Source organism: Lactuca virosa, chromosome 4, assembly GCF_052849685.1.
Source record: "Lactuca virosa cultivar CGN04683 chromosome 4, Lactuca_virosa_CGN04683_v6, whole genome shotgun sequence".
NCBI lineage: Eukaryota > Viridiplantae > Streptophyta > Magnoliopsida > Asterales > Asteraceae > Lactuca > Lactuca virosa.
This window is the reverse complement of record NC_136429.1, coordinates 174095950-174116494: the sequence shown is the minus strand read 5'-3', so window position 1 is coordinate 174116494 and position 20545 is coordinate 174095950. Positions and strand designations below refer to the sequence as shown.

Here is a 20545-nt window from a genome sequence, read left to right as displayed (position 1 = left end):
ATCAATCCACATTAGAATTAGAATTGAAACTCCCACAGTGTATTCAAACCGTCATCTGATTTTTGCAAGTATACAATTCCAAAACCAACTCTGTTACATGTAAAAGCCATTTGTCGTTTGTAATTTCTGATCTGACAACTCCAGGGGTAACAATTGTTATCCCAATATGTGAACCAACCTCAACATGTATCGTTTCAAAATATCTTATGATTGCTGCTTTGCTTGCCTAACAAAGACCAAACTAAACACCATAATTACGAAAATAGTTCAAATTAAATCAAAACAAGTAATGATATTAATATGCAACACTTTGATTATATTGGAGAAATTCAGTATTACAAAACTCTAATAGTTGACCTCTATTCTATACATGATCAGACGCATACATATATAGAATAGAAAACTTATTGGATTATAATTCCTATTCTATCATCTATTCATAGAAAAGGAAACTTTCCATATATCACGTATCTTGGACAACACTCCAAAACACCGATGGGTTGACCCGTAGCTAAAAGCCCATGGCTGAACAACCAATTCGCCAACAATCATCCCCTGAATGGTTGAGACGGTAGCTCGCACACACCGAGCAACGATCTCATTTCACTGAACCTTACTCGCGCTAAGGCCTTTGTTAGGGGATCCGCCGCTTGTTCTTTTCCCGCCACGTGTTCGACTTCAACTTGCTCGTTTTCCACACGCTCTCGAATAAAGTGGAAACGAGTGTGAATGTGTTTGCTCCTCCCGTGAAACAACAGATTTTTAGACAACGCGATCGCCGACTTGTTGTCTATACGAATCAACACCTTTTGCTTCTCTAATCCGGTCACCTCCGCAAGCAACTCCCTTAGCCAAATTGCTTGACATGCTGCTGAAGTAGCTGCCATGAACTCGACTTCACATGAAGATAAAGCAATAGTTTCTTGCTTTTGCGAGCACCACGTAATAGGGGATTTACCAAGAAAGAAAATGTGACCGGTAGTACTCCGACCATCATCCATGTCTACATTATGACTACCATCACTATAACCCAAAAGTTTCAACTCGTCAAACTTCTCATATTTAATTCCAAACGAAATTGTACCACGAAGGTAACGAAGAATTTGCTTGATCGCGCGCACATGAGATTCTCTCGGACTTTGCATATAACGACTTACTACCCCGACCGAGTAAGATAAGTCCGGACGAGTGTGAAGGAGGTAACGTAAGCATCCAACTATCCTTCTGTAATGAGTGGCTTCAACTTCTGGTTCATTCTCGGCTTTCGATAATTTTAGTCCTGGTTCCATTGGACATTGTGTAGCATTACATTCTTCCATCCCGACTTCTTTTAAAATTTTCATTGCATAGCCCTCTTGTTTAATTGTCACGAACCCCTTTTGTTGAGAAACTTCGATCCCCAAATAATAAGTTAATAATCCAAGGTCCGACATTTCAAACTTCGCGGACATCATACTCTTGAATTGGTTTGTAATTTCCTGGCACGTCCCAGTCACAAATAAATCATCAACATAAACAACCACTATGATGTATTCGCCTTTTGCTACCTTTTTGTACACTGCATTTTCTTGTAAACATCGTATAAAGCCCATTCCGCGTAAAATGCCATCACGTTTAATGTTCCACGCCCTTGGTGCTTGTCTTAGGCCATATAAAGCTATCACAAGCTTGTACACTTTTCATTCTTCTCCTTTTTTCTCAAAACCTTCGGGTTGTTGTACGTACACTTCTTCTTTCAATTCACCGTGCAAGAAGGTCGTCCTTACATCCAAGTGGTAAATTTTCCATCCCTTCCCGGCCGCGAGAGCGATCAATAAACGAATCGTCTCGAGTCGGGCTACCGGCGCGGAAACTTCATCAAAATCAATGCCGTGTTCTTGTACATAGCCTTTTGCTACGAGTCGCGCTTTGTACCTAGAAATAGATCCATCCGCATTTCTTTTGATTTTATATACCCACTTTATTCCGATGGGTTTGACATTCTTGGGAAGAGACACCAGCTTCCAAGTTTTATTCCTTTCAATTGACTCGATCTCGTCTTTCATTGCCTTAAGCCATTCGGGTTTCACAATGGCTTCTTTAACATCCTTTGGTTCCTCATCAAACGATAACATCAATTCATTCATGTTAAGTTCATAATCGTTGAGGCGAATCGGCAAAACGGAAACACAATTAGAACGACGTACAGGGTTATTTTCGAATTCGTTATTGCCATCAGACTCGTGATCGCTGCTGTCCGTATCAGGTTGTGTTGAGATTAGGTTGTCTACTACTGTTGTGCTCGTCGTTGGGCTACCAGAACCCCCTGTTGAACAGTGGTAGCCGCTGGGTTGCTTCCTGGTGGGCTCGCTGCTGCAGGGCTATTATTGAGAGGAGTTGAATTAGGCTCATTTATAGTAGGCCCAATAGACATAGTTGTGTCATGTATAACAAATGTTCCTACATCATTTTTCTCTGCTCCTTTGTTCGAAGAGTGGTCCACTGTGTCATTCCAATTCCATGTCCTTTTTTCATCATAAATTACATTGGTGCTAATAATTATTTTATTTTCATCCGGGTTATACAAACGAACACCTCCCGAACCCGGTTCCGTTCCGAAATAAACCAATGGTCTCGATCTATCGTCAAGTTTCTTTAGATGTTTCGAAACAATCCTTTCATACGCAACGCATCCGAACACCTTTAAATCTTCAAGATTCGGTTTTTGACCATAGAGTTTTTCGTAAGGCGTGACTCCTACTAATGCTCGTGTAGGGGTACGATTTATAATATAAGTTGCATGTCGAACGACTTCACCCCAAAACTGATTTGGAACTTCTTTTGCTTTCATAAGACATCGTGTCATCTTGATTAGTGTCCGGTTTCGTCGTTCTACTATGCCGTTTTGTTGGGGTGAGTATGGAGCCGTTAACATTCTTGCAACACCTTCTTCGCTCCAAAAACGATTAAAATCATTTGAACTCTCCGCCTCTATCCGTGTGGAACGTCTTTATATCCTTCCCGGTCCTATTTTCAATGGACTTTTTGAATTTTTTAATTACATCCGCCGCGTCGTTTTTGTGTTTCAACAAAAAAACCACATGTATCTAGAAAAATCGTCATTTAGTACCAAAATATAAACGTTACCGGCCATCGTGGGAGGATCAATAGGCCTGCAAATATCTCCATGTAGCATCTCGAGAATATTTTTAGACTTATAATTGGTTTTCTTCGGGAATATGTGTTTGTTTTGTTTGCCTATCACGCAAATTTCACAAACTTCTTCTTGATGTTTCAAAACTGGAACTCCATTAGTCAACTTGTGCATCATATTCACCGCACCAAAGTTGATATGGCCTAGTCGTGCATGCCATAACCAAGACTCGTCATTGATCTTTGCTTGCAAACATTGGGGTTTTCCGACTTTAAGTCGTGTTTTATAAAGACGATTTTCACTACGTGGAACCTTCATTAGCAATCTTCCATTTCGATCTTTCATAGTCAAGTAATCACCATGCATTCTAATGTCACAACCGGATAGTGTCATTTGGCCAAGACTAATGACATTGCTACAAAGAGAGGGAATATAGTAGATATCTTTCATAACCTTTTGCTCACCGTTTTTACCTTCGAACAAAATTGATCCATTTCCTTCAATTCGAACACACGAGCCATCTCCAAATCTTACTCTTCCGGTTATCCGTTCATTCAACTCCGAAAAATATGAGTACTTCCCGGTCATGTGATTACTTGCCCCATTGTCGAGGTACCACATATCGTCGTCTTCTTGATTCGCCTCTACTTTGGGTGGAATGTATTTGTCTTCATTTAGGAAGATTGTCTCCTCTTGCATCATAAAAAATGTTCCTTCTTCGTGATCGACCTCTTTCGGGAATCGTTGAGATTTGCTTCATGTTTCCTGTTACGTTCCGGGCATCGTGAAACAAAGTGTCCGAACTTATCACACAGGTAACACTGAATATTTGATAGGTCTCTTTGTTCATGATTTTTGCCTTTTCGTCTTTGATCATCACGATTCTTTGATGAGTCCCTTTGATCGTGGTTTTGGGTGTTATCCCGACCACGACCACGTCCTCGGCCTCGTCTCCCACGGTATGCACCACGTCCTCTCCCACGGCTTGAGTCTTGGTTTCGATTTGAGTTTTCGGTCTTGGCATAAAGTAGCTTTTCACCGGAATCGGATGCTTTGCCGGTTTCTTTAGTCCGTTCCTCGTAAGCTTTCAGCCGCCCAACTACATCTTCAAAAGTAATGGTTTTTAATTCCAAAACTTGCTCGAGTGCCGCTACGATGTGAATGAATCGACTAGGAAGACTCGTAAGAAATTTCTTCACCAACTTCTCTTGTGAGATTGTTACTCCAAGTGTCGCTGAAACGGTCGCAAGTCCCGATAGTTTTGAAGAGAAATCGCCAATAGTGCTCGTATCTTTCATCTTCAAACTTTCGAATTCCGAAGTCAATGTTTGCAAACGTGCTTCCTTCACTCGATCCGCACCCATGTTCCGAGATTTGATTGCTTCCCACATCTCCTTAGCAGTGACGAGATTCCCGATTTGCAAGATTAAATCTTCCGGTATCGATTGAAACAGTAATTCCATCACGATAATTTTTCTCTTTGCATCCGTTGAACCCGGATCAACCACGTCCCACACGCCGTGAATGCCGAGTAAAACTTTCATACACATGTTCTATATTGTGTAGTTTAATGGCGTCAACTGTGGAAATTGAAACTAGATCGAGTGTGCCTCCTTCGCGGGCAGATTCGCTCCGTCTCCTGTCATGAACAAGCAACAGCAAACCACACACCTTTATCTTCAATGGGTGAAAAATAATGATTCCAATTAAGAAATTGGAAACGACGACCAACAGAACCAGAATCGCTGCTTTCTTTAATTGGACTACAAGAAAACAATTGTTTTCTTCAAAACGTGTTCTTGATCCAGGAGCCAATCAATAAATAATTGGGGTATTAAATACTTGGAGGAAAAGCAGTAATTTTGCATACGAAGAAAAAACTTTAAAGCAATTTTTGCATGCGAAGAAACCTATTGCCGCCTGAGAAATTGAATGATCGGAAGCCACAGGTAACCGCTCTGATACCAATTAAAAGAAGTCTATTAATCAAACTAACATTTTGATTATATTATAGAAATTCAGTATCACAAAACTCTAATAGTTGGCCTCTACTCTATACATGATCAGACACATACATATATAGAATAAAAAACTTATTGAATTACAATTCCTATTATATCATCTATTCACATAAAATGAAACTTTCCATATATCACGTATCTTGGACAACACTCCAAAACACCGATGGGTTGACCCGCAACTAAAAGCCCATGGCCGAACAACCAATTCGCCAACAGTTCTTACATAATAAATCCCTAATTTTTGGATGACAAACCATCTACAATAAGAAGAAATGACGACTATTTTGCCTTTGCTGTTACGTAAATATGGAACTGCAAATTGGGTTGTATACACTGAACCCTAAAAGTTTATGTCTTGTTATAAATTCAAACAATTAGTAAGTTCAAAGTGGTTATTAATATGTGATTTTATTTTAATTTGATTAGGTGATTTAGCTTAGTACCATGACTGATAGTCCGAGGAACATCTTTCATCCTGAACGTAGCTCACCCTCGTATTGTTCACCAAATGATTCACTTTTCCATATAAAATAAATAAATTAATTAATAAAAAATATCAATAGATTGACATTTATTTATTGGTTCTGGTTGGTTTATATTTTCTTGAATAAATTTACCCAATTATAAATTAGTTTTCATTTATTTGTATTTAAAGAAATTATATTAATATTCGTATTTTTTTCTTCTAATTAAACCATGAAATAATTTTTTGGATTCCTTACAATTTAGAATATAACAAAAGGGATTTTATAATAAGTGCCCTATAGACACGTATAAGAAACATTAATTGAAATATTAATTATAAAAAATATTATCATAATTAAATGTGATAAACATTAATTATGTATAACATTACTATAATTAAATATAAATAATATTATTTATAATAGAAATTAAATATTTTTTTATTTTTTATTCCTACAAATCTTCATACCAAATTAAATAGTGATATGTGTAACATTTAATTAGGGGTGTAAACGAGCCGAGCCGAGCCTGAGCCTGACCAAGCTCGAGCTCGGCTCGTTTAATTTTGAGGAAGCTCGAGCTCGAGCTCGAGCTCGATTCGAGCCTTAAAATGAAGCTCGAGCTCGGCTCGTGAACAATTTAGTGGGCTCGCGAGCCTAATCGAGCCTAAACGAGCCTCTCTCTCTCTCTCTCTCTCTCTATATATATATATATATATATATATATATATATATATATATATATATATATATATATATAGGCTCGTTTAAGCTCGTTTAGGCTCGCGAGCCCATGAATTGAAGCTCGGCTCGAGCTCGTTTAATAAACGAGCCTCATATTTAGGCTCGAGCTCGGCTCATGCTCGTTTAATTCGATCCCGAGTAGTTCGTGAGTAGCTCGGTTCACTTACACCCCTACATTTAATGCTTATTTAATGAAATTTTATTATATTAATATGACACATGTCATCATTTAAATAGATAAGAGTATTTATAGGAACAAAAAGTAGAAATATATTTAATTTTTCTATTTATAATTAATGTTTATCATATTTAACTATGATAATATTCATCATAATTAATATTTCAATGAATGCTCTTTTTATAGGCACATATAAAAAAAGCATTGATTGAAATATTAATTATGATAATATTATAAACAATATTTTTTACGATTAATGTATTTTATATTTAATTATTTGTAATATTATATATAATTAACGTTTATCATGTTTAATTATAATAATATTTCTCACTCGTCACCTACTAGAAAATCTTTTAATATTATTTTATTTATTTTTAAATGATCAAACAGAATTATTAATTAAGTTTTTGGGTCCCACTCCCCCTCTTCTCCTATTTTGTGTCATCAAGCTCCCCAACGAGACCTCCAGCTCATTTTTGCCTCTGTCGCCGACGGCAACCCTCCAGCATCATAACTGTTCAGTTCCGATGTGAATTAGCGTTCATCAGAAAACCCATCGCTACCCAATTTTCTTCATTTCGTCTCTCTTTCTCTCCCCCTCGGCTGCCACCGCCCCTGCAACAAAAGTGAGTTTTTTTTATTTTATTTGGAATTAGGCGTTCGTGTGTGAAACAATGGAGGATTCGATTTCTCACATAGGGTGTGTTGCTGGTAGTTGAAGATGGTGTTGTTGTGTTCTTAGATACCGAATAGCAGTAAAAAAGAAAATGGAAGGTAGATGTGATTTGGATGAATCGTTTTCAAAAGTGTTGGTGTTTTACTGAATTTTTTTTAATCAAATTTCTACCAGTTCTGTTTCTAAAATTATCTGAAACCTGCAACTTGATTTCCCCCTTCAAAATTTGAATCGAAGCCCAGATTCAAATATGAATTACGCAACTTGATTTTCATCCTCACCCTCGCAACTGACTTAGGGAGTTAACAAGTAGCAGGTTTTAGTCGATACTTGAGGTAATCAGAGTCAGGTCTGAAATAAATTTAGCGATTGAACTTTGAATCGATGACCCCTTATCATAAATTTAGCGATTGAATTTTGAATCGACGACCCTATATCGTCATTGATTTTTAGATTTCATCTCCCTCTGACTCATACACCTTTAAATCAAAGCATAAAAACAAAAGGTAACAATTGCACCCCACATTTTTTTTTGGGTTGTTTACTTCTGTTTGTTTAGGTCTTTGATGAAAATCGCTAGAGATTTGATTTCTGGCGAGGGAAGAATAGAGAGGCAACGGCAACAAAAAAGAGAAAGATGGTATTGGTACTAATGGTAAGAGGGTTTGTTTCTTTAAAATCAGATCAAATGTAATGGAATGCACATTTGTTATGTTACTTTTTTTTTTTTTGTTTTTTTTTTTTTTCAGAAAGAGGGCTTTGGTCACTCCATTAACGATCTTGGTTTCATCAAAACAAAAACTCTGGTGAGGGAGGTCGGTGGTCGAGAAGACGAAATGGGGTGGGGAGGTGGAGGGTACCACGTGCGTTTTTTTCATAAGAGCGTAGTGTATTTGTTTAGATCATTTAACTTTTAGTTTTCATTTATCCCTCGACTCTTTTTAAGTTTTAAAAGGTATTTGTGCTCATAATAATCACTTAATTTTGGTTTGATAATATTTAGTCATATAACTTTTAAAATTGTGCTCATTTAGTCATTAAACTTTTAAATTTTTTTAAAAATTTAATGACTAAATGAAAACAATTTTAAAAGTTAGGTGATTAAATCAGTACAAATGTAAAAGTTAAGTGACCAAACCAAAAGTTAAGTGATTAAATGAACACAAAGTCAAAAGTTTGATAACCTTTTAAAACTTAAAAATAATTAAATGACCAAATGAGCACAAAACCAAAAATTAAGTGATCAAAAATAATCTAAACCTTATAAATATTTACCATATTATTATTTATTTTTATTTTTCTTTATTTTTTTCAATTACTTTTTGTAAAGTCAGATTTTTCTTTTTTATTTCACATGTTTACTGTTTTATTATTAATTTTTATTTTAGTATTTTACTTGTTTTTATTGTTTTTTTAATAACAATTTTTATTTATCTTTTTAATTTTTGTTTTTTTATTTTAAATATCCGTTTTTCTTTTACAAACCTTTGATCATCAAATTTTAGTCATCATAAATTTAACATACAATATATTTTAAGCTGCAAAAACTCCCAACATTACACATACAATGTTTTTAAGGTGTAAAAACTTTAAACATTACAAATACAATGTTTTTAAGATACAAAAAAAAACACACCACAATTAAAAAAGCCTCAAACATTGTCTATTACAAAAAGAAAAACATCACAATTAGCTTGAACCTGACTAGTAACAAATCCTTACCTATAAAAAGAAAGAAAAAAAAGAGAATAGCAACAACAATACCATAAAAAATGTCCACTACGCTTACGTTTACTTGCATGAAATATCCATCTGCAACCAGATTTGAAATATAACTTGCATCTTAGAGTCCAAATAGTTGGGCGTGAGTCAATGACATCAAATTGTCTATGTGCCCTAATTCAATGTATCTTGATTGTTTTAATAAGTTCATCTTTATCATTGAAAGAATCTTTTTCCAACTCTCGCGTAAAATCGTTCTTACTCGTTGATTGTGATATAATCCAATTGTCATCAATATTCAAATTTGTTCATTCCATATTAGTGAAAGTTGAAGGTACTTGAACATTGTTGTCAAAAGATGCTTCTTCATCATCTTCATCTCCAATTCAATCTTTCAATATCTCATTTAACTCAACTTCATTGTCTATATTCATAACATTAGTCACAACAATAGCTTGAGAGATTATAGAAAAATCATCATTGTCAATCATGTCTCCAATTCCATCTTCCAATTCATTTAACTCAACTTCATTGCTAATATTATAACTTTATCAAACTAAAAAACTGAAAACAAATAAACAAAATGAAAACCAATGTAGTTTAACCTAAAAACCGAGAGAAAACCAAACAAAATCGGGTTTTTGGAGCTAAAAACCAAATTTTCAAGCTACAAACGAACATAACATAGGAAAACAGAACCTGAGCAGTTTTTAAATCAAACAAATTCAGACTTTTTGGAGCTAGAAACCGATTGCACCAGTTTCTCAATTGCAACAGAAACATCAGAATTGGAATCTGAAACAGAATCGAGCATACCTTTAACGAAGCTGTAGGTGGCTGACGATGGATGAGGAAGCTATAGGTGGCAAATGAAAGGTGGAGGAAGACGCAGAAGGTCGCCGATGGACGGAGGAGAGGCAAGTGAACCCCTAATTTTTTTTTTTTAATTTTGTTTTAGGGACAGAGAGAGGTACTAACATGTTTTCTTTTTTCTTTAAACAATATTTTAATTTTAAATTTAAAATAATACTAGTATGATAAAGAGTTTTGAAACTATACTAAAATGGAAATAATTTTTTTGAATAACCCTATTACGGATAAAAACTCCTAAATTGGTAGAAATTATGGTTTTATTAAATCAAGGGTTGAACATTAGGTTTTTTTCCGATGAAGAAGTGGCAGATGGAGAAAACGATGGTGGTGGTTGACATGATGAATTAGGGTTGGGGTGGGTGGGGCCATATATACAAAAACTAATTAATCGAAGATGAATTTTTAATAATTATATATAAAAAATCAGAAAAGAAATAGATAAGAGCAATATAGTCATTTGAGGTCTGTGAGGGATGAAACAAAACAAAACTATAAGGATAATCCGAGTTAAGAAAAATAGTTAGAGACTAAACACACAAATTAATCCAAACCATAGGGACCATTAATGTAATTTACTCTTTTTTTAATTATAAAAATATATTTAAGTGAATAAAAGAAAATGAAAAAATCAAGAGGGCAAAGCAGTATTTTCAAATGGATTTAAATTTTCGAGAGACCAAATCTGTATGATGTTTTCAATTTTGAACTAATCATGCCACAAAAAAAAAGTTAGACTCGAAGTGTAATTTTTGATAAAGTATATGAACCAATTTTGCAATTTTCATTATTTTTTCTTCAATCCCCTTACAAAACAAAACACCTGAAAAGTACAACATACATTGTTTAGTCAAATCAAAATAGTTTAAAATTGATAAGTACATCACACACGACAAATTGTTTTGTCACCATTTTTAATCAAACATACAAAAAAAAAAAAGACAAAAAAAAACATATACTACCATGACATCATTCAATATGACTTTTGTCTGACAAACATGGTTTCTTGTTTTCCTGAGAATACTTCGAACACATGATGAATAAAAAACGGGTAATCCATTTTAGTATCTCGGGACAAAGTGTTTTCCACATAAAGAAAATCCCCATCCATCTTGGCACCGTCAAATACTCATCTCCACGTCTTATACTATTTAAAACTGTCTTGACACAATCTTCTGTTGACACCATCGGTGCCCAATATAGGTTTGCCTGCACAATAATAGTCAGATGTAACAGTTATACAACGACGTGATAGATGGATGTCATAATAAGAGTCCAAGAATCTAATCCATATTGAAATTGAAACTCTCAGAGTGTTTTTCAAAGTGAAACCCTCGTCTGTTTTTTTATAAAGATATCATTCAAGAACCACCTGCATTACCTGCAAAAGCCATTTGTCGCTTGTAATTTCTGATTTGACAACTCCAGGGGTGACAATTGTTATCCCAATATTTGAACCAAACTCAACACGTAACGTTTCAAAATATCTTATCAGCGCTGCTTTGCTTGCCTAACAAAGACCATATCAAACACAATAATTAAGAAATTTTTGGTACAATGTAAATTAAATTAAATTAAACCAAGTGAAGTGATGATATTGATATCTAACACTTGTTGTTCTTACGCAATAAATCCCTAGTTTTGGAGTGGCAAACCATCCAGCACAAGAAGAAATGACGACTATTTTGCCTTTGTTGTTACGTAAATATGGAACTGCGAATTGGGTTGCATACACCGAACCCCAAAAGTTTATGTCCTGTTAAAATTAGACAAATAGTAAATTCAAAGTTGTTATTAATTTGTGATTTTATTTATTTAATTATATAATTTAGATTGGTACCATGAGTGAAACATAATCCAAAGAACATCTTTGATCCTCCTGAATGTAGCATACTCCCGCATTGTTCACCAAGTGATTCACTTTTCCACATAAAATAAAGGGAATTAATTAAAGAAAAACAAATGATTCACTTTTCGACAAAGGGAATTAACTAATTTAAAAACAAATTAAAGGAAAAGTTATTTTAAGAAAAAATATAGGTCAACGAACAAACTGTAAACACTCACAGGTACCAAAATGGTGGATGGTTTCGTCGACAAACCGCTTACAGTCGTCCACCTTCGAAACGTCGGCGGAAATCACGATCACTTCCGGCGACCCCAGCTCCCTCGCCCTCCCTGCAACCGCCTCCAGCTGCTCCTTTCTTCTTGCAACCAATGCTAAACGCGCTCCTCTTTTTGCATATTCATACGCCAAATACTTCAAGTAGTTTTATTGTTTGTTAGTTAATCTCAATTTACATTGTCGATTATCAACGAAAATTCAATGATTCAACAGTAAAACTGCTTGTACTTTACCTCGCCAATACCAGAAGAAGCTCCGGTGATCAGCGCTACTTTTCCGGCGAGATCTTCAGGGATAGCGAATTTAATGAAGTAGTTGAAGAACCTGAATAGTAAGACCAGGGGATAAAGAAATAGTAACAGGATAATGGTTAAAATAGGAAGAACAAAGTTTAAGAGCTTGTGAATCAGATCCATGAGAGTATGTATTTGAGTTTATGCTACAGGGAGGAAGATCTAGTTAGGGGAAACATCCAAAATGTTATCCTACTTGGGGACTATTTTATAATTAATATTTTAGCTGTCATTCTCTATGTATAGGTATATACGCATAATGTATAAAAGACTAATGTCTCACATATAAAATACGCTCCTTGTGTAAATTTATGTAGTAGTTAAACTAGACCGTTTTCTAGTTTATGTAAAAGTAAGTAGTTATAGGAAAACTCGTCATGTTATGTATGTTGTGATAACAATTAACAAGTTATTGGGATATAGTTGTACTAAGCTTTTATGTAGCCTTTTAGAGCCGGGAAGTTAGTTGTGATAACAAGTTATTGGGATATAGACTTTAGTGGCGGATGCAGCCCCATTTAGGGGTGCATGGACCCCACTTAGGAGTGAGTCCCACTATTTTTATTACTAATAAACCCTTCAAAAATCATATTTTTACTAAAATCACCCTCTTAACACCTATTTGTTCATTAAATTGCCCCAATTGACATTTCATTTACCTGAAAACCCCAAAAAAGTTTTGAATTTTATGTTTTTATATATATATTTTTTATGAAAATGGACCCCACTAAGCTTTTATTTAGCCTTTTAGAGCCGGGAAGTTAGCCGCATTTACAAAACAGACGTATTAAGAATAACTATTAAAATAGTTACTCATTTGGTTCCACTGAACTATTAAAAAAACATTTGTGGTTTCTTGTTCACTTGTTTTTTTTTCTCATTTATTTTATTTTATTATTTTTTGAAACGACATCCCTATTTTCACAGTCAGAAAAGACCGATTTTGTTTATACTTTATAATAAAATCAGAGTAATTCTTTTAAAAAAAAATGTTGCGGAATTTGTTCCAATAAAAATATAGTCAAAAGCATTTCCGAAGAAATGTATTTTCATTATATTACAAAACCCGGGATGTCATTGTCAATACATATCAAAAACATAAACCAAAAACAACATAGGCCTTACAACATTTCTATTTGTTTCTACTGACCTATAATACATAATCTCTCATCAAATCATCCAACTATGCTCTTGTGTCACTACCTGTAAAACAAGAAACTGAGTGGGTCAGGCTGGGGAGCCTGGTGAACATATAAGGTTTTCAACCCACAATAAATCAGTTTATTATTTTCAACAATCATTCAACCCGATTACCCGTTCCCGTTATCCTCACTTTACGTCCCTAAAACATCTATTATAAGGGACCTATCCTAAGGAATTTCATCGGGATGAACACTACTGCTAAGGGGATTCCTCAGCCATATAGGTCCGTAAGGCAATGTAACACCCGGTCTCAGGTATACATTTAAATTCAAGCAAAACTTCATATTTTACCCTTGGACTCGGCGAGTAGGAGCTGTCTGAGTGAAACCCTAAATTGGAGGGTTTGCTCCCTATTTAAACATCTTATGAGGCTTCCACCCCAGCCTCCATCATCTTCAAGCTCTGTCCTCGAAACCCTAATCAATTGTGAGCATTCTTGAGCAATTTGTGCCTTACCTTGTGATTTGAAGTTAGAAGAAAGAAGGGAAAGCTTGGTGAATCAAGAAGCAAGTCAGTGGATCCAGAGTTGGGGTTGCACTTCTAGTTATTTGAGGTAAAGAGCTCCTACCTTGACTCCTTATTTGTTAGATCATCTTGGAAGTTTGAGTCTTGACATCTTTAGGGGCATTTCCAAGCCATTTCGGATTGTAGAGTGTAATATAGGGTAAATGCTTCAGATCTGGAACCTTGGAGGGTTCTCATGGCATAAAGGTGCCAACTTTATGACCATGAGAACCCCATGCATGTAATAGACCCTATTTTTGGTCTTTTAAGCGTAAAAGTCCCATGCATGGACGTAAAGTTCATGAATTTACGTGTTATATCGACCTTAGGAGCCCAGATCTACCCTTTGGATGAGATTAGCACAACAGAAATCGAGTTATGGGCATGGACATTAGTTGACTCGACGAGTCGTTCATGGGACTCGGCGAGTCGGGGGTTTGGTTCCCCAACCTTTTCTGATTCGAAGGGATCTAGTTGATTCTAGAAGGGATCTAGATGAGTCCTGAAGGGGGACTCAACAAAATAGACGTAGTTATGGACTTGGAAACCATAGGACTCGGCGAGTGTATGAACACACTCGGCGAGTCCAAGGCAATCTCCCAACCCATGAAGACAGACTCGACGAGTTGTTCATACAACTTGGTGAGTCACAGACTAGTCACACTCATATGATGAAGATGAACTCGACGAGTTCAAGGATGAACTCGGCGAGCCAGATGAAGATAGTCCCGATGTTATGTTTGAAGGAGAACTTGTCGAGTTCTTGCTAGACTCGACGAGTAGAGTCGGGGTTGGGAACAGATGAAAGAATTGGGACTCGAAGAGTTGGTGAACCAACTCGGCGAGTCAGGTCAATTGGGTGTTGACTTTGACCAGGATGTTGACTTTAGCCAGGGGTAAAATGGTCATTTTACCCTAAGAGTAGTTATCAGTTTTTGACTAAGTACCTTTATGGAAATTTATAGCCGGAGAGTCGCCGGAGCATCAGACAGAGATTCCTCACCCAGAGTTGCAGCAGTCAGTCACACGAGGTGAGTTTTCCTCCAGTAGGAACGGGTCTAAGGCACCAATGCCGACCCGTTTAAGTAGTAGAGTATGTCGGGGTGAGCCCGATGCCGGGGTTAGCCCGATGTAGTTTATATGTTTTCGGACCTCGGTTTGATGCCGGGGCTGTCCCGAGAAGTAGTTAAGTATGCTTGATGTGTTTGTGATTCATGCATGTATATGTGTTATGTGTTCCGGACTCCGGTCCGATGCCGGGCAAGCCCGCTGCAGTATATGCGATTATGTTATATGTTATGTGTTAAGTGTTCCGGGGGTAAGCACGATGTATGTTAGTCATTATGCCATGTATTATGTAGTTCGGGGCATGCCCGATGTATGCTAGTTTATGTGTTATATGTTCTGGGCTTCGGTCCGATGCCGGGGCAAGCCCGATGCAGATTATGTGATTATGTTATGTATGTGCCGGGGTAAGCCCGATGCCGGGGTGAGCCCAATGCCCGATGCGGTCGGATGCCAGGGTGAGCCCGATGCCGGATAGGAGTCCGATGACGGGTAAGCCGATGCCGGGATTCGTCCCGATGCAGTTGGGAGTAGTCCCAGAGTTATGTTATTTGTTATATGTGCTTTATATGGTATGTGGTACTTTGGGGGAGCTCACTAAACTTCGTGCTTATAGTTTCAGTTTTGGTTTCACCTACTTCAGCTAGCAAATGGAAGGGCTCGAGTTGATGGCATGGCACACACCACAGTTTTATTAGCCTGGGAGCTTACTCTGATATTTTATATGAGACAATTATATGTTGACAGATTTTATGAGATTTTGAGACACATGTTCGATGATTTTATTTTATGATGATAATATTATGTTTGTTAAATGATTTTAAAAAAGAATTTTTTGGCTTGTATTTTGGGATGTTTCAGGCAACCATGTGGGGGATGGAGTACACCGTTGAACACATCGTTCACAAACACCTACAGGTTGCGAGCCTGCTAGCGTTCCACTGGACTTCCTAGAAAAGTCCGTGGTCGTCATCCATACTCCGCTAGATGACTGGATCAACGTCAACATCGAGGCCTCTCATCATTTTCTTTCATCACACCCCAACTATTTCATCTACCAATGTTTTACCTGACATATTTGTAGATATAAAATACATATACAGTTCAGATCTGAAAAAAAACGAAGTGTAAATCATTCATACAACATAGATCTCAAAGTATAAAATATATATATACAGTTTAGATCTAAAAAGTTTAGATCTGAAGTGGGAAAGTTTAGATCTGAAGGGAAAAGTTCAGATCTGAAAGAAAAAGTTTAGATCTGGAAGAAAAGTTCAGATCTGAAAAGAAAAGTTCAGATCTCAAAATAAAGAGGTTTAGATCTTTCATCCAACATAGATCTCAGGTAAATAGATAATATATACACATAACACGTAATTTATATAAAATACTTCATATCTATGTGTAAGATGAAAGTGACTATACACTCACTTGATAAGGTGGTAATTCGGACAGCGCTTCGCTTCTTAAAATAATCTCATTTGACGAAACCGGGAGGTTTGCTTGAAAACCCTCTGCGGGGGCAGAGTTTCAAACCGAAAAACTCTTTTTCTCAGAGCCTTTTGGTGCTCCGGGGCTTTCTTCAAGTGCTAGGGAAGTTTCCTAGGTTTTTGGGGGTGTTTTGGGAGGTTTAGAGAGTAAGTAGAGAGAAGAAGAAGTGGGTTTTGGTATGAAAAATGAAGGAACTCTCGGGGATATTTATAGGATGAAAAAGGGGTGAAATCGTCGAGTTTCTGGCCCAACTCGTCGAGTTTCTGACCCCCAACTCGTCGAGTTGCTAGTCCAAATCGTCGAGTTGGTGCCACGTTTCGTCATCAGATTGCGCCACGTCACCCACTTCGCTACAACACCCTTCCGACTTCTAAACCCCGTACCTTTTGCATACGAGCTTTGTTTTCGACGTTCTTTATATCCACACGTAGGTAATGGCAAGATCTACAAGTTTCCTTTTGACCTCATCGGCTACTTCTTGACCGATTTTTAAATTTAACAGTATGAGAAGATTATACTGTTAAACGACCGTGTAGAATTCATAACTTCTACATACGGACTCCGTTTTCGTCTGTCTTTTTATCGTTGAGCTCCTATTAATGAGATCTTAAATTCTCATTTAGGTTGTGTCGGCCAAAAATCGATCGATCTAATATTCGAATTCCAGGCTGTGCACTGCTATGCTAAATCTTAGAGAAATCATAACTTCCTCATACGAAGTCAGATTTGGACGTTCTTTTTATGCACGCTCTCGGTTTAACGTAGACTAAGATTTTTTTTTTAGATCGCTAAGGCTAAAAAGCACTTTATCGTAAACTCATTTTTTTTAGACGCTTATTTTTATTATATCTTTACAAACAAGTATATAATCACATAAATTCACATAATTCACATAATATTCAAGTAATTCATTTTTATTACTTCAAAATGATTAACATTTTTTGACCCTTACTATTACATCATCAAATTAATGCTTAGCCTTGAAACACGGGCATTACAATTCTCTCCCCCTTAGGATGATTTCGTCCCTGGAATCATGCATCAGCAAACAAATGCGGATAGCGACTCATCATGTCACTCTCCGTTTCCCAGGTGAGGTTTGGCCCATTCGAATGTTTCCATCGCACAAGCACTAAGTCGACCATCTTGCGTCGCAACTTCTTCGTCTTACGGTCAACAATCGCCTCTGATTCTTCAATTAGCCTCTTATTTTCATCCATCCTTATCTCAGAAATTGGAATTATGTCGGGAACTTCCCCCGTGAACTTCCTCAAATAACACACATGGAAAGTGTTATGAATACCATCTAGTTCTTCTGGTAGTTCTAGCTTGTAAGCTTGGTTCCCAATCCTCTGAAGAACTTTGAACGGTCCAATGAACCTTGGACTCAACTTTCCTCTTTTCCCAAATCTTATAAGTCCCTTCCACGGTGAGACTTTAAGCAAAACCGAATCTCCAACTTCGAATGTCATCGGTCGCCTCTTCTTGTCAGCGTAGCTCTTTTGACGATCCTGGGCCGCTAACATCCTTTCCCTAATTACTATCAGCTTTTCTGCAGTCTGATGGACTATATCGGGGCCCATAAACTGCTTTTCTCTAGCTTCAAGCCAACATGACGGCGTACGACACTTCTGTCCATACAAATCTTGATAAGGTGCCATCTTGATGCTAGAGTGGAAACTATTATTGTAGGAAAACTCTACCATAGGTAAGTGTTCATCCCAGTTACCTTGGAATTCCAGGGTACATGCTCTTAGCATATCTTCAAGTGTTTGAATCGTTCTTTCGCTCTGACTATCGGTCTGCGGATGGTAAGATGTACTTAAACACAACTTCGTACCCAATTCCTCTTGTAGACTCCTCCAAAACCGACGTGAAACGACTATCACGATCTGATACAATCGTTAAAGGAACACCGTGAAGTTTTACTACCTCCTTCACATAAGCATTTACAAGCTTATCCATAGACCATCTTTCATTGGCTGCTATGAAGTGTGCACTCTTAGTGAACCGATCAACGACCACCCAAATCATGTCGTGACCGTCCTTTGTTCTGGGCAGTTTAGTGACAAAATCCATGGTGATGTCTTCCCACTTACCCATGGGTACATGTAAAGGTTCTAAACTCCCATATGGTTTATGTTGTTGTGCCTTAACTCTCGCACATGTAACACACTCGGCCACATACTTTGCAACATCAAGCTTCATCGTCGGCCACCAGTAGTAGGGTTTTAGGTCTCTATACATTTTTTGTGCTGCCGGGATGAATCGAGTACATGGTCTTGTGAGCTTCATCCATCAGAAGATCTCTTATTCCTCCTGTCTTAGGCACCCAAATCCTATCTTGGAATACCTTCAATCCTTGATTATTTGTATCGAACACCAACGTTTTGCCTAAACGCTCTTCCTTTCGGTCATTTTTCTCTGAAGCTTCTTCCTGAGCTTTCTTGATGGTTTCCACAATCGTTGAGACAACTTCAATTCTTAACGCTCTTGGCCTTCCCTTTTCAAGGGTTACTTTTTGACTTAGAGCATCAGCCACAACATTTGCTTTACCAGGGTGGTAAAGTATCTCACAGTCGTAATCCTTGAGTAACTCTAGCCAGCGTCGTTGTCTCATATTCAATTCCTTCTGATTAAAGAGGTACTGAATACTCTTATGATCAGTGAAAAGTTTGCACTTCGTTCCATAAAGATAATGCCTCCATATCTTTAATGTGAATACTACCGCTGCCAACTCTAAATCATAAATGGGGTAGTTCTTTTCATGTTCTTTGAATTGTCTCGATGCATAAGCTATCACTTTATCCCTTTGGGTCAGAATACAACCTAACCCAACTCCAGATGCATCGCTATAAACTGCGAAGTCTTCAACTCCATCGGGTAGAGAAAGAATCGGTGCTTCACATAGCTTCTTATTTAGCTTCTCGAATGCTTCTTCGTGCTTCTCGCTCCAAGTATAAGTAGCTCCCTTATGGGTCAAAGCTGTCAATGGAGTAGCTATCGAAGAAAAACCTTAGATAAATCTTCGGTAATATCCGGCTAATCCTAGAAAGCTTCGAATCTCCGTGAGACTTTTCGGTCGTTCCCACTTCATCACAGCTTCAATCTTTGCTGGGTCAACCATGATCCCTTCTTGGTTTACCACATGACCCAAGAATTGGACTTCTGGAATCCAAAATCACATTTGGAGAACTTTGCATACAACTTCTCCTTCTTCAAAACTTCTAACACTTCTCACAGGTGCTTTCCATGCTCGTGCTGGCTCTTTGAGTAGACCAGAATGTCGTCTATGAACACTATTATAGATTTATCGAGGAATGGTTTACAGACCCTGTTCATTAAATCCATAAATGCTGCTGGAGCATTAGTTAGTCCAAATGACATGACCAAGAACTCATAGTGTCCGTATCTTGTTCTGAATGCAGTTTTCTCAATATCCTGCTCTCTCACCTTCAGCTGATGATATCTTGACCTAAGGTCGATCTTTGAGAAATAGCTCGAACCTTGCAGCTGATCGAATAGGTCATCAATCCTTGGCAATGGATACTTTTTATTTACTGTTGCCTTGTTCAACTCTCTATAGTCTATGCACATCCTCATGCATCCATCCTTCTTCTTTACGAATAACACCGGAGCTCCCCATGGTGATGAACTAGGTCTAATAAAACCATTGTCCAACAACTCCTGAAGTTGTGTCATAAGCTCCTTCATCTCCTTCAGTGCTAATCGGTATGGTGCTTTTGCGATTGGTGTCATTCCTGGTAACAAGTCTATTCGAAACTCTACTTGTCTATCAGGGGACAATCCCCCAAGATCTTCGGGAAAGACTTCCAGATAGTCGCACACCACCGGTATTCTTTGCATCTCCTTCTTCTCTTTCTTAGCATCTATTACAAACGCCAAGTATGATGTGCATCCTTTAGATAAACATTTTCTGGCATTCATCAGGGAAATGATTCCAGAATTCACTCTGTGTTTGTCCCCGTACACCATAAATGACTCTTTTCCAGGAGGGTTTACCCTCACTATCTTCTTCTTGCACAGTATCTC

At 37.3% G+C, this 20545-nt stretch overlaps 2 protein-coding genes and 1 long non-coding RNA gene across 6 annotated transcripts; 1 reads left to right on the top strand and 2 right to left on the bottom strand.

The window, feature by feature from the left end:
* Positions 1-3831: 3831 nt before the first annotated feature.
* Positions 3832-4683, bottom strand: LOC145105371 (uncharacterized). Its single transcript, XM_079042490.1, has one exon. It carries the CDS (start codon positions 4681-4683, stop codon positions 3832-3834), a length of 852 nt encoding a protein of 283 aa, XP_078898616.1.
* Positions 4684-6991: 2308 nt separating this feature from the next.
* LOC145107733 (uncharacterized) lies at positions 6992-8661 on the top strand. Of its 3 annotated transcripts, none has more exons than XR_013707941.1 (3): positions 6992-7169; positions 7779-7874; positions 7969-8661. It is a non-coding gene; the product is annotated as an uncharacterized LOC145107733 (long non-coding RNA). The 3 variants fall into 3 exon arrangements; XR_013707942.1 differs by having other exon boundaries at positions 6992-7317; XR_013707940.1 differs by having other exon boundaries at positions 6992-7874.
* Positions 8662-10576: 1915 nt separating this feature from the next.
* On the bottom strand, positions 10577-12510 carry LOC145107732 (11-beta-hydroxysteroid dehydrogenase A-like). 2 transcript variants are annotated; one of them, XM_079044684.1, is made up of 7 exons: positions 12170-12510; positions 11879-12071; positions 11652-11731; positions 11436-11567; positions 11193-11321; positions 10774-11020; positions 10577-10634 (listed from the first exon to the last, which is right to left on the bottom strand). In XM_079044684.1, exons 1-6 carry the CDS (start codon positions 12350-12352, stop codon positions 10781-10783), a joined length of 957 nt encoding a protein of 318 aa, XP_078900810.1. In that variant the 5' UTR covers positions 12353-12510; the 3' UTR covers positions 10577-10634; positions 10774-10780. The 2 variants fall into 2 exon arrangements, with proteins under 2 accessions (XP_078900810.1, XP_078900809.1); XM_079044683.1 differs by having other exon boundaries at positions 10577-11020; positions 12170-12509.
* Positions 12511-20545: the final 8035 nt, after the last annotated feature.